Source organism: Erythranthe guttata, chromosome 8, assembly GCF_056151865.1.
Source record: "Erythranthe guttata isolate IM_541 chromosome 8, IM_541, whole genome shotgun sequence".
In the NCBI taxonomy this organism is placed as follows: domain Eukaryota; kingdom Viridiplantae; phylum Streptophyta; class Magnoliopsida; order Lamiales; family Phrymaceae; genus Erythranthe; species Erythranthe guttata.
In genome coordinates, this window is record NC_142540.1 from 6232948 (window position 1) to 6250955 (window position 18008).

The 18008-nt window shown below is 35.0% G+C and overlaps 3 protein-coding genes across 3 annotated transcripts; 1 reads left to right on the top strand and 2 right to left on the bottom strand.

Moving 5' to 3' along the window:
• Positions 1-11: 11 nt before the first annotated feature.
• On the top strand, positions 12-3393 carry LOC105973218 (Pectin lyase-like superfamily protein). The gene is made up of 5 exons (XM_012998234.2): positions 12-660; positions 993-1113; positions 1452-1626; positions 2295-2365; positions 2612-3393. The coding sequence occupies exons 1-5, from the start codon at positions 211-213 to the stop codon at positions 3247-3249; spliced, it is 1455 nt and encodes a 484-aa protein (XP_012853688.2). The 5' UTR covers positions 12-210; the 3' UTR covers positions 3250-3393.
• Positions 3394-3986: 593 nt separating this feature from the next.
• PSAN (photosystem I reaction center subunit PSI-N, chloroplast, putative / PSI-N, putative (PSAN)) lies at positions 3987-5599 on the bottom strand. The gene is made up of 3 exons (XM_012998235.2): positions 5108-5599; positions 4194-4319; positions 3987-4088 (listed from the first exon to the last, which is right to left on the bottom strand). The coding sequence occupies exons 1-3, from the start codon at positions 5396-5398 to the stop codon at positions 3999-4001; spliced, it is 507 nt and encodes a 168-aa protein (XP_012853689.1). The 5' UTR covers positions 5399-5599; the 3' UTR covers positions 3987-3998.
• A 5833-nt stretch (positions 5600-11432) lies between these two features.
• Positions 11433-16289, bottom strand: LOC105973238 (SWIM zinc finger family protein). Its single transcript, XM_012998257.2, has 6 exons — positions 15852-16289; positions 15249-15575; positions 13876-14527; positions 13581-13780; positions 13244-13488; positions 11433-12606 (listed from the first exon to the last, which is right to left on the bottom strand). Exons 2-6 carry the CDS (start codon positions 15515-15517, stop codon positions 11810-11812), a joined length of 2163 nt encoding a protein of 720 aa, XP_012853711.1. The 5' UTR covers positions 15518-15575; positions 15852-16289; the 3' UTR covers positions 11433-11809.
• Positions 16290-18008: the final 1719 nt, after the last annotated feature.

The window sequence follows — 18008 nt, forward strand, 5'->3', positions numbered from 1 at the left end:
TTTACAATACTGCCAAAAAATGACAAATCTCTCGGCATAAAATAATTTCCATTACATATACAGATACAGACAATCCTCATGCAGTCTTCAACTCTTTATCCGTGATCCTCTTCATACCCCAGTTTCATGCATGTGTATTTATGTATCTATATCTATATATATATATATATATATATATATTATTTCTTTTTTTGAAGGATATATATTCCGATGATGGAAGGTGAGAACCCACTACTCACCGCCGTGAAATCAAGCCTCACTAGACCGTCGTGGGCATTCCTATTGCTCATCTTCGCCGGCGTCGCCGTTTTCAGCCTCCAATTCACCGGAAACACGGCGCCGCCTCCGTTCGGGTCCATCTCGAATCGGGCCGGGCAGACGGGTTCGGGCGGCCCGACTACCTGCTCCGGGCTTTTCGAGGCGCCGCCGCCGCGGAGGGTTGTGAAATCGATCGAGGAATTCGGTGGGGTTGGGGACGGGACGACATCCAATACGGCGGCGTTTAAGAGGGCGGTGGAGTATATGGCGAAATTCAGGGGCGGAGGCGGCGGCGGCGGCCAGCTGAACGTCCCACGTGGGCGGTGGCTCACGGGAAGCTTCAATCTCACCAGCGATTTCACGCTGTTTCTTGATGATGGCGCTCTTATCTTGGGATCTCAGGTGACTAATTTTTTATTACATTTATTTATTATTTTTATTATTAAATAATCATATAAAAGAAAATTGAAATTCTTGTACCCCATAACACATTGATTGATTCAAAAAGAGGAATTCTTTAATTTGGGTTTTTTAACAGTTTAGTTTTGATTCCCAATTTTCTTGCACGTTGTTTTGCCATGTTCTATGCAGAATTATTATTCACTCAACAATTATTATTATTATTTATTTATTTATTTATTTTTGTTATGTCAAGAACAGAGTTTAATTTTTATGTAATGCTGAAAATTTTGTATTTTCTTGGTTTATTTTAATTGGAGCAATTTCGATAGTAGGAACCGGAGGAATGGCCGATAATCGAGCCGTTGCCTTCGTACGGAAGAGGGAGAGAGAGGGAAGGAGGGAGACACATTAGCCTAATTCATGGAAATTCTCTTACCAATGTTGTTATTACAGGTACACTTATTCTTCGAAATATATTGCGAATTTAAACTTTTGTTTTTTTAAGATTGTATTGTTGGATAGACTAATTAAGGTGGTTGGTGTCGCAATGCAATTATTGGTATCGATCTATTTATATAAGTTTCCGTCTACCGACTGTATTTTAAGTATCATTATTAGGTGTAAACAGCTATAGATTTTCCCATTTAGTAACTAAAGAAACAATCTGTCGATACCGTGTGATCAAGAAAGTCTCGTAAACTAAGAAAATTTAGTTGGCGAATTCGGTTTTTTTTTTTTTTTTTTTTTTTTTTTTCTAATTCTTTCCAATATTTAAATTTAATAATGTGCAGGTAATAATGGCACGATTGACGGTCAAGGGAAGATGTGGTGGGATCTTTGGTGGAATAAGACACTAATTCACACGAGAGGCCACCTCGTCGAACTTATTAATTCGCACAACGTTCTAATCTCAAACCTCACTTTCCGTAATTCCCCGTTTTGGACCGTTCATCCTGTTTACTGCAGGTAGGTTTGTTTTAATCCCGTAATGCCGTCTCTGCACAAGAATTTTGTTTTTTGTCTAAAAAATATTGTCGTCTTAATACGGAGAGATTAAAGTATTGCATTCTCTTGTTGAAAAGTATATTCCGAGTCCTACATGTTTGTCACTAATGATCATTACTGGGCCGTATCGGTATATTTAATCGAAACTATAATAGCACCAACATAAATAAATAATGGCAACAGTGTTGTCCTTAGTGTTGGACAATTAGCTAAAGCAGATCGAAAAGAATCAAAAAGCAATCTTGTGACATCAAGTTGTCGCATATTCGCCCCCACTATTTGAGATCAATTTAAAGAAGTCGATTTTTAGTATTTTATCAACATAAATTAGTTTTACTAGTGTGCAGAATCCCTACGAATAAATTATAAAGATTCAATGATACGGATCTCAAATGGGGAAACCATTTGAAGTTTTAGTTGAAAGTTAGGTTCCTTTTGTCGCTCGAATATACAAAATTCGAAAAGGAGAAGAAAGATCGACGGAAAATTTGTGAAGAGAAATAAAGTAGAAACATATTCTCTTCTTACTACTTTTGCTTCCTCGGAATGTAAAAAATGAAAAAGTAAAATAGTTGTTTTTGTCTCGACATTTTCCCTAATCGATTTTTGTGCTTTTTTTTTTTCTCCAGCAATGTTGTGATCAAAGACATGACAATATTGGCTCCTCTAAATGCCCCGAATACCGATGGCATAGACCCAGGTACTAAAATTCCGATCCATCGTCACTTATTTTAAATTGAATGGAAAGAAACAAAATTCTGGGTTTTTTTAGTAATTATTGATACTCGAGGGTTTTCTTGGGTAATTAGTCATATTTTATTTTTATTTAACTTAATTGCTTTATATTACATGTTTTTCTGTTACGAAATTTGGTCAACCGTTAGTCAGAGGGTTTTTTTTCGGTAATTATGAATGTCTGAGGGTTTTTTTCGTAATTTGACCTCAGATTCGAGCACAAACATATGCATTGAAGATTGTTACATAGAGAGTGGCGACGATCTAGTGGCAATCAAGAGCGGGTGGGACCAATACGGAATAACAATGTCCAAACCGAGCGCAAACATTACCGTGAGACGAGTTTCGGGCACAACTCCAACGTGTTCGGGAATTGGAATCGGAAGTGAAATGTCCGGTGGGATTAAAAACGTCCTAATCGAGGATTTGTACGTTCGAGATTCGGCGAGTGGGGTCCGCATCAAGACCGATAGAGGAAGAGGAGGGTACATAACGAATATAACCATACGTAATATTATGATGGAGAGAGTCAAAGTGCCGATTAGGTTTAGCAGAGGAGCCGATGACCACCCGGACGAGAAATGGGATGTGAAAGCACTTCCAAAAGTGAGAGGGATATTTATAAGTAACGTGGTTAGTTTGGAATCGAGGAAGGGTCCGTTGTTGGAGGGGGTGGAAGGGGCGGTTTTTGAGGATATTTGCATGAAAAACGTTAGTTTATTCGGATTAGGGTTGTCTGCGATGAGGTGGCATTGTGAGTTTGTGTCGGGTTTTAGTGACAATGTCTCGCCTATGCCTTGTTTGGAGTTGCGGAAAAACGGGTCTTCTTCTTGGTGTTCGTTTTCGTGACTTCTTTTTTTTTTTTTTTTTTTTTTTTAAAGATTTGTTAATTATTTAGAAGGTGTCCATAATTAATTTGTATTTATTCATTGGACAGCAGAAGAATCCTTGAATTTTACAACATAATTTACACATAAAAATGTTGTTTTTTCACTTGATGCATTGTCTCCTTGCTGTTTAATTCTGATATACAATCTGTGCCATGTGATGCAGTTGGCTGAAACAAACAGCCTCATTAGTCATTACAATATGATTATTTTATGAATTAAACAGATGTGCAATCTCCCATAATTTGACTAATTTAAAATTTTTGAAGGGCAAATTACGTCCACCCCTCAGATAATATCAAATTACCAAAACCCCAATCATTTTTGAATAATTACAACCATTCTCTCAACTGTGTATTTTTTTTTATGAAATAACCCCGATTTCAGTAGGTAAAATGACAACGTAGGGATGCACGTGTAAGATAATCCATAGTTAAACAGGACAGTTGTAATTATCCAAACATTAAGGGAATTTTTGTAATTTGACTTTACTTCAGGGATGACCGTAGTTTGCGCTAGTTTGAACTAACTTAGTGGCATGTTCTCCCATGTACTAACTTCCCTATATACATGGTATAATATATTTAAACTCCAACAGCAAAATACTTTAGAAAGCATTAAGAAAAAACAATAGGGGCAAAATAGGTACATGAGAAAAGTTCAGAAGAAAATGAATTTCTTGAACAAGAAAATAGATACTTTTTACACATTTCACCATTTCCAGAAAACATTTGAACCGCACTTGTACTTGTCCTTCCCTTCGCACTCCAAACTCAAATCATCAGAAATAAATGGCACTTTCTGCAAATTAATTAAAATAACCATAGTAAATAATAATAATTATTATAATAATATAATTAGCTAAAATAAATAATGTTGATTTACAAAAGATGAAGAGGAAGGAACCTTAAGCTTGGCAAGATCTTGGCAGCCAGTGAAGTTCTCCGGGAACTTGCATGTACCGAACTGAACTGTGTATGCACGCGCAAAGTTTGCGCCGCTAGTCGCCAGCCTCTTCTTGTCGTTCAATTCCTACATGCCGCCACAAAATGTTTCTTCACCAATCTTATATATATATATATATATATACAACTTCTCAATCATATCGCGGCATTGTTTTTTAAATTAATCGCTTCAATCGTTATTCATTTTACGTTTATCGTGCATGATTTTGATTGATGCTACAATAAAGATAACGACTCCTGCTCAAAATATAAACAAACATTACTTCATTTTCAAACGGTATTACTTCATTTTTAAACGGCTCTACTCAGAATATAGACAAACATTATTTTGTTTTCAAATTATTCTTCTATAATACATCAACTCCTGAAACGAACCAACTAAGACTCTTAGTCTAGTGGTACCAAAAGACTCTCATATTCACTAGCAGAGCCAGAAATTCGAGACATGGTGGATTTAATATTTACAGGGGTTCGAGGACAGTGCCCCCGAGACAATTTTTTTTGATTCATTCATATAAAGTAACACAAAATAACTAAAATTTTATAAACTTTAACTAATAACACATAATTTTTTTGATGGGTGAGTTAAATTAAATTACTTGGGTGGTTGGGGCTAATTACATATAGCTATGGCATTTAGTATATTTTTTTAGAAATCGAGAGTGGACTCGAACCCCACTTGACAAAGGGTGGCTCCGCCTACTGCTCATAGTGGTATTTGGTGAGAGGTAGGGGGTTCGAATCCCGATGTGTGTGTTTTAAGACCAAGTTATACGGCCAAACATACCCTTAAACATTGGTATTAATTAATAATAAGAGAATGAGATTGTACGTGCATGAATGAATGAAACAAACCTTGTTAGCCTTGCTCTTCTCCAAATATTCATCAATAACGCCGGCGTTGGCGGCGGAGGAGGAGGTGGAGACAGCGGCGGTGAAAAGGGCGGCACCGAGGCCAAAAAGAGCGGCCCTTCTTCCCGATTCGTTAGAGTCGGAAAGTCTAGCCTTTTGGGATCTGATCACAGGCAATTTCTGAGCCGATGCAATCGGAGTTGCCATAGAAGGTAAGGAACTGACCTTTGAGGTGAGTTCAGAGCCAGATATGGCATAGTTGCATGCCAATACACTAGAATTCATGGCTGCCATGTTCTTTTTCTTTTTTTTCTATTGGTCTTTTTTTTATATAAAAGATTTAGTGCAATTTTGATAGATGTAAGGTTTTTTGATGAAGGCAAATATTTTGGTTTATGAGAGGAAAAAGTGTGATGCGAAGGGATTTGGGATAGTGAGAGAAATTGAGAGTGTGGTGGGAGTGTGGATAAGGTGAGATTGCATCAAAATCCTATTGGCAAATTACACAATTTTTGGTCCCAATTTACGTGGTGGAATTCGAGTCTTAGGGACCCATTTCGTAATCCAACTGTGGATATTTATTTCCACTGTTAGGGGGCACATGATTACATTCAATTTTGATATTTTGTGCCTTTCAAGAAAACAAACTTTTAAACCAATCATAATTTGAAAATAGGGCAAATTATCACATATCAGGTAGGGTCAAATTACGAAAAAAAAACATCTCTTCTTTGCATAATTACAAGCAACCACCTCACTATGAAAAAATTCCTCCGGTTGATCAATTTAGGGGTGTTTATTCAGTAAAATTGTACATAAACTGCGGGGTACGCCAAAATTTCATATCATTAAGCGTTTAGTTCGATAAATAACCGAATTATCAAAATTTTATTAAATATACTTAAAATTTTGATTTTTTAAAATTAATTTTAGTTATATATATATATATATATATATATATATATATATATATATATATATATATATATATATATATATATATATATATATATATATATATATATATATAATCTGAATACAACACCGAATTAATGGTTCTGTAATCGGCATGTACGAATTTGCGTTCGGTTCGATTCGATCGGTTTACCGGCCGAAGAAACACCCCTATGTAAATTTGACATCGTAATAGTGGACGTGCAAGACAATATATAGTTGATGGGGGTGGTTGTAGTTATGTAAACAAGAGAGATCTTTTTTGTAATTATACCTTACCTCAGGGATGGCCGTAATTTAAACCATTGAAAATATGAGGGAGGAAGAAAGAATTTTCAAAAAATTAGTAATTTGTCGATCCATTTATTTGGCATTCGAGGCTTAATCCCACTTTGCACCCTTCAAATATAGCATTTTGGCATTTTGCACCCTCAAAAAAAATTAATAGCACTTTGAACCCTTAAAATACAATAAACCATTCATAATGCACCCCACGTAGATTTTTAAAGCTAATGAAGAGAATTTAATATTTTCAGTGGTTTTTTTTTAGGATGCCAATGTCGAATATTTTTTTTATATTCATAAGTTGTTTTGAAACTACAATGTGCAAAAATAAAATACATCTTATCAATATATTTAATTTTCTTTTTGTCGCCAAAAAATATTTTACAAAAATCAAAGGGGAAGCTACAAATAAATCCCTAATCCAAAACTCAAAACACAGATCAGTCCCTAGGTAGTTTCTCCAAGCAAATCAGTCCCTATTCACGCGTCTGACATGCAGATCAGTCCCTAGGTAGGTCTCCATCTTTTTATGTACTGCTGAAATGCATTTCTCTATGGTTGTTAATTATTGTGATACATAGTATAAAATATGGCACGTAATATAGTATCATGCTAATATAAATATGGTATGGACGTATGGTACTTACAGTACGTAATCGTTATTCGTATAGTATGCGTGATAGGTAAATTTGGTACTGTTGGTGGGAAAACACAGTATCATATAATGGGGAAGATAGTACGTAATCTTCATCTGAATAGTATGCGTGAAAGGTAAATTTGGTACTGTTGGTGGGAAAACATAGTATAATATAATAGGAAGACAGTACGTAACCATTATTCGGATAGTATGGGTGATAGGTAAACTTGGTACTATTTGTGGGAAAACTTAGTATTATATAATGGAGAAGATAGTATGGAACCAGTGCATTGTTATGATATTTTCATGTACATTGTTATTTGGATTCCACTCTATAGTAATCCATTTTTTAATTTTTTTTAAACCAAAAGCGGCGATCAATCGATGGAAATCGAGGGTAATCCGCTTGGAAATTCAATTGATGCATGGAGACATTGCATCCGTGGGGAGAATCAGTTTTTTAAAGATCCTAATGATTTTAGGCATATGTTGAAAAACTATTCTATTGCTAAGAATCGATCATTTAAGTACATGAACTATGTACTATGTATTATGTACTCTGTTCATTGATGGTTTATCATTTTCAGTCTAATGGTACTATTTTTATTAACACATGGTATTGGATATGAGATAGGATGGTATGCTTGTTGTTGCTTGATGGTTTATCATTTTCAGTATAAAGGTACTGATTTGATTTACGCATGGTATTTATTATCTATGGGATATGATGGTATGTCTTATGTTGGTTGATGGTTTATCATTGTCGGTATAAATGTACTGATTTTATTTACCCATGGTATTATCTATGAGATAGGATGGTATGACTTACTCAATTTATGACCGTTACAAACTAATATAGCCGTTGCTTATTGTCAAAAGTAGTCAAGTCATAATATGAGCATAAATGACACATAGGCTCATTTGTTTCTAATTCATGGCTTCTTCGAGTAGCACCACTCAAATGAGTGGGTTAAAATACAAAAAAGGGAAATGCAAGCGTCTTGATTGTGGGAAGAAAACAATAATCATGGTTTCAAAAACTATTTTGAATCCCGGAAGGTTATTTTACTGTTGCCCACACCATGGCTACTCCCATTGGTGTGAACCATTTGAAGTTGGGAAAACTTTTTCCAACTCCAATCGTGAAGAAAATGAAGCTACAAGTGCGTCGATGAACCAAGTCCATCAAGAAAGTGAAGTGAAGAATTGCAATTCTGAAGGTGGAGTAGTTCATAGTTTGATAGTGTTGAATCTAGTAATATTTGCAGTCTACATGCTATGTAAAACCTATGCACTGTTGTTTAATTAGTGAACATAAGAGTACAATGTATAAGCTGGTAAAGTTAGGGTTATTCGTGAATATAGTACGCTTTGTTCACCAAATAAGTAAATGTATAAGCTGGTAAAGTTCGAGTTATTCGTGAATATAGTACGCTTTGTTCACCAAATAAGTACAATGTATAAGCTGGTAAAGTCCGGGTTATTCGTGAATATAGTACGCTTTGTTCATCAAGTAAGTACAATGAATACACATGTGAAGTACAAGTGATTCGTGACTATAGTACGCTTTGTTCACCAACTAAGTACAATGTATAAGCTGATAAAGTTTGGGTTATTCGTCAATATAGTACGCTTTGTTCATCAAGTAAGTACAATGAATACACATGTGAAGTACAAGTGATTCGTGACTATAGTACGCTTTGTTCACTGATAAAGTATATGTTTGCCATTCATATAGTATTGTTACACTCTATATATTATTGTGGGGCCAATGCATCCATATGATCGCATTTTAAGACAAAACTCTTCATTTTAAGACTATTAAGAATGAATGGAGACAATGTGGGAGTCGATCAATATCGATTATGGTAAGTTTTTCGTGAATACACATGTGAAGTACGCTTTGTTCATCAAGTAAGTACAAGTCTAGTGTTGACAAGGTATCTTCGAATAGACTAGAAAGTATTTGTTGCTCATTTTTATGGTACGCTTATATTCTTTATACAAACTAATTAATCGCAAAATAAAGTACCATGTGTTCAAAAGGTAAGTACATTTCATTGAAACATATAGTACAATGTATACAATGGAAAAGTACGAGTAGAGCTAATCAAATGTATTATTAGCTCTACAACAAAATGACAGATTGTTTATGACACAAAAACACATTCATATGTTCATTAATTACAAAAAGACACAAAAACCCCAAAACACTTCCACTCCCAGTTTTTTTACAATAACGCTACATCTCTTTCATCTTTAGCTTCCAATTCCTGCAATTACATACACATAAAACTACAATTATAACAAATACAACGTACTATAAAGTTCCACTACTAGTACTTCCAGTAATTTCGTTCAGTACCATCCAAATGCACTAGCAATACCATTGTTGCATATATATGACACATACTACATTACAATCAAACATTATACTTCCAGTACCCTTTGTCGATACTATTCGAATGCACTAGCAATACCATTGTTGCATATGACACATACTACATTACAATCAAACATTATACTTCCAGTACCCTTTGTCGATACTATTCGAATGCACGAGCAATACCATTCAATGGCACTAGCAATACTATTGTGGCATATGACATATACTACAGGACCATCAAACATTATACTTCTAGTAACATATGTCAATACCATCCAAAGTCACTAGCAATACCATTCAAAGGCACTAGTAATACTATTGTGGCATATGACACATACTACAGAACCATCAAACATTATACTTCCAGTACAATGTGTCAATACCATCCAAAGTCACTAGCAATGCCATTCAAAGGCACTAGTAATACTATTGTGGCATATGACACATACTACAAAATCATCAAACTTATACTTCCAGTATCATGTGTCAATACCATCCAAAGTCACTAGCAATGCCATTCAAAGGCACTAGCAATATTATTGTGGCATACGACACATACTACAGAACCATCAAAGATTATACTTCCAGTACCCTGTGTTAATACCGTCCGAAGTCAAGAGGAATACCATTATTATATGACATATACATTTGTTAGGACTAAATGCTTTCGGGACAGTACTTCGAGTACCCTGTGTTAATACCATCTAAATGCACTATTAATATCATTACTGCGCATGACACATACTATACAACCAGTACGAAAAATACAATAAGCCTCTTTCTCATATCCTATATGAAACCCTTGTTAGGACTCAAAATGCTTTGGGGACATGCTAAAGTCAACTAAGAATAATACCCATGAGAAAACTGTTACAAAATCATGAAATTCGACAACAAATAAATGATCTTTGCAAACCCAAACAACAGAACAACAGATATTGGAACCGATTTAATGATTAGGGGAAACCGAATAAAGTCGAGGCTAAATACCCATGAGTTGATATGTTCAAAATCATGCAATTCTACAACAAATAAACCTTTTTGCAAGCTTAAGCAACACCCAAATGGGTCCGTTTAAAAAAAAATGAAAAAATAAAATAAAAAATCAAACATTGTTACCCTGCTTCACCATTGTCTAGAAATGGGTTTGTTTATTTTTATTTTTCCTTTCGCTTTATTATTTTTCTGCGTTTTGTTGATTCTTCGTGCTTCGTTGTTTCTTCCTTCTTTGTTGTTTCTTTGTTCTTCGTTTTTTCTCTGTTTCTTCTCTGTTTCTATGTCTGAAAATGGGTATAAACTGAAGGGTGGTTTTTTTCTCCGCCTTTTTAGCTTCTTTCTTGTTGTTTAATTTTTGAAATGTAACTGGCAAAGAGCGAGTAACACAAACGGCGCGTTGGAAGTTGAAAAGAAGTTATGTAAAATTAGTATAAAGTAAAGGGTATTTTAGTATTTGAACATTTTGTTAGCGACTGATCTGCATGTTAGGCGCGTGAGTAGGGACTGATTTGCTTGGAGAAACTACCTAGGAACTGATCTGTGTTTTGAGTTTTGGATTAGGGATTTATTTGTAGTTTCCCCAAAATCAAATCAAAAGGAACAAAAATCCTTAAACTATTTGTTATCAAGTTATTTAAAAAAAATATATTTTCTTCTTACGTTTTCTACCAAATATTTTTACTAATAACAATCCAAGATCCATCAGTCGAATAATTTAGTGAGAATTTTTTTTTATTTTGTAAGAAATTATAGTTTCTTTTTAGTAATTCATTGTGATTATTTTTCTCTTTTTGCATTTTGTACGCTTTTTTTTTTTTATTCTTTTTGCATCCCGGAAATAAAAAAATATAAATCAAAAATTGAATTTACGCTCATTTAGTTCCAATATTTCATCCAGGTGTTGTATTTCAAGAGTGCATAGTGCTATTAATATTTTTCAAGGATTCAAAATGCCAAAATACTACATTTCAAGAGTGCAAAGCGGGATTAAGGCAAAATTTCGAAATATATATGACTGACTCGTCTGTACCTTGCAGATCAAAGTGCCGAAGAGGGCAAAACATACATTATTTTACCAAAATAAAATAATATAATACCAGAAAGAAAGCAAAAAAAAAGTTCGTACATGTACATGCTATAATAAATCTAAATCAAAATCAAAATCAGAGGTTGGGATGAATCTGTTTCTATTTCCCTACCGGTTCGGTGCGCCATGTCGAGCAGAAAAATCTCACTAAATCACGTCTTTAAAAACGGAAAAGCTGAATCAGCTTGATGCTCGTTTTTCTTGGGATATTGAACTTCAAGTAATAACCAGCTCGAATCCAGACCACTTCCACACGGGGATTCGAACAGACAAATCCAAGGTTCAATAAATATCCCAACATTAAACGGGCCCTCAACAGTTTCCTCCTATATATACACAAGACGAAAAAAGGTTACCTATCTATCTCAAACGAGACACCCTCTTCCTCTTCCTACTCTTTTTAGGCGCCGAAGAATTATTTCTATTATTCTTCGTTCTAGACGGAGAAGTAATAACGCTCGATAACTGCCTTCCACACGTTGTTCTGTGTTTCTTCGCAACCCATTTCAAAGGCATATCTTTCACAACAAGGCCGATATCATCGCACTTATTCAACCGAACGAGCTTCTCAACTTGGTCAAGCATTTGATGAGTCCACGCCATCGAGATATCCAACCCCACCGAATCATCCACCGGTTTCTTCCAAAGATCCATCAGAATATTCTTCAGCGACTGAAACGACATTGAAGATTTGTGCGAGTCAAGATTATCGCACGTCATGTTAACCTTAATAACATGCTTGCATAGGTTCCCCTGCAAAGACCACTCGCAATCGCAGTGCGCGAATTCCGAACCAGGATTCCAAACCACCCGACTTAGACATCTGTCTTTCTGACTGACGACCCTAGCGAAGAGTGGGTCCCGGTTGAACGAAACGGAATCTTCCGGGATTTGAAGGGCTCGGTGCCAAGAAGTGGAGGCAATGTACTCTTCCTTCACGTTTAGAAACGAATCGCTTTCGTCTGCGTATCGGTCGAGCCAGTAGCTTGAGTGCAGCTCGGTGGTCAACTTGTGTACTAACCAGTCAACCCTTTGGAGAGAACCGAGATGTGAGTCGTCGTATAGTTTCGTTTTGAGCTTCACGTGATAGGCTTCGATTGCTCCAGAAGATTCTTGGCTTGCGAGTGGGAGAGTCCTCATTGACGTTAGCCACATTTCTGCACCATGCAAGAATTTAAATCAGAAATAGAACGGAATTCCTCCGAGTAAGGAACAATATTTTCTCATTCCAGATACCGATTTTTCTGATATTTTTCTTGGAGCGGAATTTGAATATATATGATAGATTCCAATTTTCGATTTGAATTTTAATTTCTGAAGATTCAGAATTTCATTTTTTTGAAAACTACACTTATGATATCAATATTATTATATATTTTATATTATAGGGGACTAAAAAATGGAGAAATCCCAAACTCCGCTGGTTCCAATCCAAAAATTTCCGATTTTGTAACAAGCTTTTTTCATTCCAATTTCCGATTTTCTTTAACGGAATTGGAATACATATTCCGATCCGATTTTAATTCCTGAAAAACACTTCAAATATCAATACTATTATATATTTTATATATGTGACTAAAAATATGGAATTTCCGAATTCCGCCGATTCCGATCGATTATTTCCGATTTTGCAACAAGCTTTTCATTCCGATTTCAAAAAATAGTTTCTCCACTTCCGAAAAATATTTGAAACTTTTACGAAAGTGATAATTCCTATCCGATCTGATTTCCACCCCAATTACAATTATATAAAAAAATGAAGGCAAATACAGTAACAGAAAAGAATCATCTCACCAATTTTAGGCACCCAAGAATCCATGAAGTATTGCATAAACGAAGTCTGGTCAACAAAATCGAGCGAAAGTTCTTCAAGAGAAACAGCAAGATCCGCCCCACCCCAGATATTGTACACTATTTGGCCGAGGCGTTTAAACATCTCCCTCTGAACTTCGACATTAGTGCATTTCTTAACAATGTGTCTTAGCCACGATCTACGAACACGCCAAAGGGAAAACAGTACAGGGCAAGAGAATATCTCCCTAAAAAAAAATAAGCCAAAAACACAAATCAACGAGCTGTAAAAGCGCCGAATAAAAAAGGGGGATTAAGGAAAAAAAAAACATATTTCTACCTGATGGGCTCGATCTCAGCCGCAGCATCATCAATTAAAAACCCATTGGCTTTCCATCCAGGGTCAACCGAGTGAACTCGGTCGAGTAAGGATTTCATCCATTTAGCAACATCTGCCTTTGCAACACTACGTGTAATAATCCAAGCAACCGGGAGGGCATGTTGTCTCGAGTCAAATACAAGAAGTGTGCACAACGGGTACTGCATTTGTACCAAAATTATAACTTTTATCGGCATTATACACACACAAAAAAAAAAGGAAAAAAGAAAATCATGGGTTTTTTTTTTTTTTGTACCTTTAGTTTCTTGATCCCAAAAGTTGAATCAACTGCCACGACACTACGATGGCCAAAACGGGTCATCTGCTGCAACTGCCACTCAGTTTGTACACCCAAAATAAAAGGCTCACTTTCCGAGGAATCCCGATAAAAGAAAATCGACTTCTTGTTTCTCTCAACCCATAACCGAACGCTCGCTTGATCATCCAAATCCAACTCATGAGTGGACCGTTTAATTATCATACCGAGCTTCTGCACATACTGACAAGCCAAGCTTTTAACTTTCGCATCGGACCCACCGTACCTTTCGATCCCTTCGATGTGTTTTTCTAGAACATTCTCCTCGGGAATACCTAGATATATCATCGACATTGTTTGCTGTTGTACCTCACTGCAAACGTACGGAATATTCTTGGCACCGGGTCCTATTGCGTCTTTATCTAAGGGCCCGTGACAAATAAAACCGGATTTATTAACGTGGCGCCTATCGTTGTATATGAGAAGTGCAAGAGAAGGGCGTGCGTACAAACGCTTTACGACAAAATGGCATGTGCATCCACGCATTGATTGAGGTATAGCTGCACGATTACGCGTGTTTAGACGGTACCTTCTGCTCGGTAATATGCCTCCGCCCTCTCCGTAATTTTCGGGACCAAACGAACACCAATACCTTCATGAGAGTTTATTTGCAATATCAGTCTTTTTTTTCTTTCTATTTTCATCCATTGCAAAGGGACGGAAAGTATATTTAGAAGCTGCAGCAGAACTAAGGCCTCGTTTGGTTGCCAAGATAGGATTAAATGATCTAATGAAACCATAGAAGGTCCAATAAAAAAAAAATCCCTAGGGCCCGTTTGGTTGACAAGATAAGATTAAATAATCTAATGAGACCCAATTATTTTATTGGAGCTTGAAACGTTCAACAAATAAAACTCACTAGAAGGCAAGATAAGCCATGATTATATAATTTTGGCGGGTCGACCCGGCAATTTATTGGGGATACCAAACATCAAATTAAGTCCAACTATTTTGATAATCATGGCTTATCTTGGCAACCAAACGGGGCCCTAAAAGACAAGATAATCCATGATAACATGATATTTTCGGGTCAACCTGAGAAGTTATTCGGTACACAAAACATCAAACAAAGTCCAATTATTAATTATTCACGGCTAGTCTCCCCAACCAAACGAGGCCTAAGTGCGTGTGGCACTGGTAATAGCATAACTTTAATTAAGATATTTCAAAATTGAAGCAGATGGAAAAATAATACAACACATCGAATGAAAGTAAGACAAAAAATCAAGCGTTGAAACGATTATTCTGTAACGAACCGATATAGTTGACTAGAGAGGGTAAACAAAAATAGAAATACGGGATTCACTACTTACATCCTGTACTCCAAATACTCGTCGTTTTTGTACTGCTTCAAGCTTCCCCTGGCTCGTTTTCTTCCCCTCTCGATGTGGAACCTAGTCGGGCATTCGACACAGGAACACTCTCCTATTATAAAGGCATCAACTCGATCGTAAGGAATAAGCGCCACATCATCGCATCGCTCGGCGGTTCCAAACTTGACCCACTCCAAATCGGCTGAAGAGAAATCTTCACCGGGCGGATCCTGCACTTGCAGATTATCAATGGATTCGATTATTTCCATCTGCTTCGATTTTTTAAACCTCTTAATTGAAGCTTATGCTATTTACAACAGAGCATACCTGCAAAAAAAATTGACGAATTAAATAAGCAAGAACAAGTCTACATTTACATAAGCTTCATCATATCACAACCAACTTATTTATTTCTCTTAACGCACATCAATTATTATAAAAAAAAATACACAAAACACCAATTTGTGTATTTATACACAAATTCAATAACAGAAACAACATAAAAATATACAGCAACAAAAATAAAGCATGTTTTACACAAAATTCGAATCAACAATAAATTGTGAATGGGTTTTTTATCTGGAGAAATGACAGAGAACTTACAGCTCGACACCATGGTAAACACGTGCTCAAAACAGTAGAGAGAGAAAGAAGAGGGGTTTTGAGGGGCTGAGATTTCTTGACGAAGCAGCAATCTATTTTGTTCAAATTTTACTCATGAAATGTTTAGCCCTAATTTCCCCTTTTAGTACTCTGAGGAATATAAAATAGGAACAAATGCAAATTTGTCCCCAATATTTCTGAAAATGCAAATGAAAATTAAAATCCAAGTCAATAAATTAGTCTAACAATGTAGAGGTGGAAATCGGAATTGAATTTTCGAATTCTGCCAATTTCAAATCGAAAATATTCGAATTTGAAACCGTATATTTCAATTTCAGAAGTTCCGATTTCCAAATTTATCCTAATTTATTTGGAATGGAATCAGATTTGTATATAAAATTATTGAAAATTCCGATGTCCGATCCCATTTTAGTTTTCGAGTGTTTCGATTGATTTTCGAAATATATAATATAATTTTATGATATATTTTGTAATCCAATAATATAGCTTATGTTATATTATATATGAAAAATATGAATATTGAAGGGCCATGTAAATTATAACCTTATAAAAGATTAATTTGTACCAGAAATTCGCCTTATATGAAAAATATGAATACCGAAGGGTCAAGTAAATTATATCCTTAGAAATTCTCAAAAAAATAAAAATATATATATATCCTTAGAAAAGATTAATTCATACCAGTTTCATTTTTCCTTATAAAAAAACTTTGTTTCAATTATAGTTCCTACATTTGTCCCTTTTTTTTTTTTTAATTTTTGCATTTTCCTGCAAAAAATTGAAAAAAAAAAAATAGAATTATATTGTGAAGTCCCGTTATATAAGAATTTGGAACAAGAAATTATAAACTAATTTAATTTCCGAAAATTTCCTAAATTCTGCTGATTCCTAGGCGTTCCGAAATAGGAACGAATTTTTGCATTTCGAAAATTTTTGGAACGGAAATTAGAACCCATTTTTTACTTCCATAAAAAATGAAAATTTTCCAAAAAATTCATTTCAATCCATTCCGTCCGATTTCCACCCCTACTAAAAAGTAGGACCGGCAATTGAGTCGGGCCTACCGAAGCTTCGGCTCGATTATATTTGAGTCGAACCTACTTTTTAGTGAGCTGAGCCGAGTTTGAGCCATTTTACTGAAGCCGATTTATTTATAAGTCGAGTTTGAGCCTACCATGGTTTAGCCCGCATAAGGCCCGACCGATTAGGTTAATAATAAAATATATAATATATTTATTATTTTAATATTATGACTCAACATACAAGTTAAAACCATAAAAGATTATTTTATTTTGCATAAATAAAAGGAATTAAGTGGTGGCGGTGGCAATAAGTAAAATATGAATCAAATACAAAATACCAATCGAAATTTAATTGCTGAAATTTATCAACGATATTTGAGAATATAAAACATCTTATATATAAAAGAAAGAAACGCTGGGTAACTCTAAAAAAACTCTAATGGTATTTCTGTAATTATTTATTTTTAATATTTTTTTTCTACTAATTTCTAACTATAATTTGTAACAATTATCAAAATTGAAACTAAACCGTGAAGATACCTACCCTAATAGTACTTCTGTAATTATTTATTTCTAATATTTTTTGTCTACTAATTGTCTAACAATAATTTCCAACAATTATCAATCTCCTATTTTTCATCAATATATCTCAAATCTTTAGAGATAAAGATAGAAATTCGATTTATTAAATCTTAATGTATTTATTTGGTTTATAAATCTTAATATGTAAGATTTAAAAAAAACTAATACTTACATAAAATAGGAATAATACTTCATTAAATTTTACTATTTTATATGAAATAGGAATAATAGTACATTATTAAATTTTACTATGTTAGTGGACCTTATTACTTGCAAAGATTGTTTAGGGTTTTTTGGGTTGGATTCAATGGGTAAATTTTATTTATCACATGTTTTTATAAATTTTTTTACTCATTACATTTATATAGTAATGGGCCCGATATACTAATGAGGCCTGATGGTATATAAATTTGAGGTACAGTAACAAAGTTCGATAATATATGATATGATCATGAGTCGACCCAAACTCGAGTCACATAACCCGATTGCCAACCATACTAAAAAGTTATGCAAAAAGCAGTTCAATTCCGTT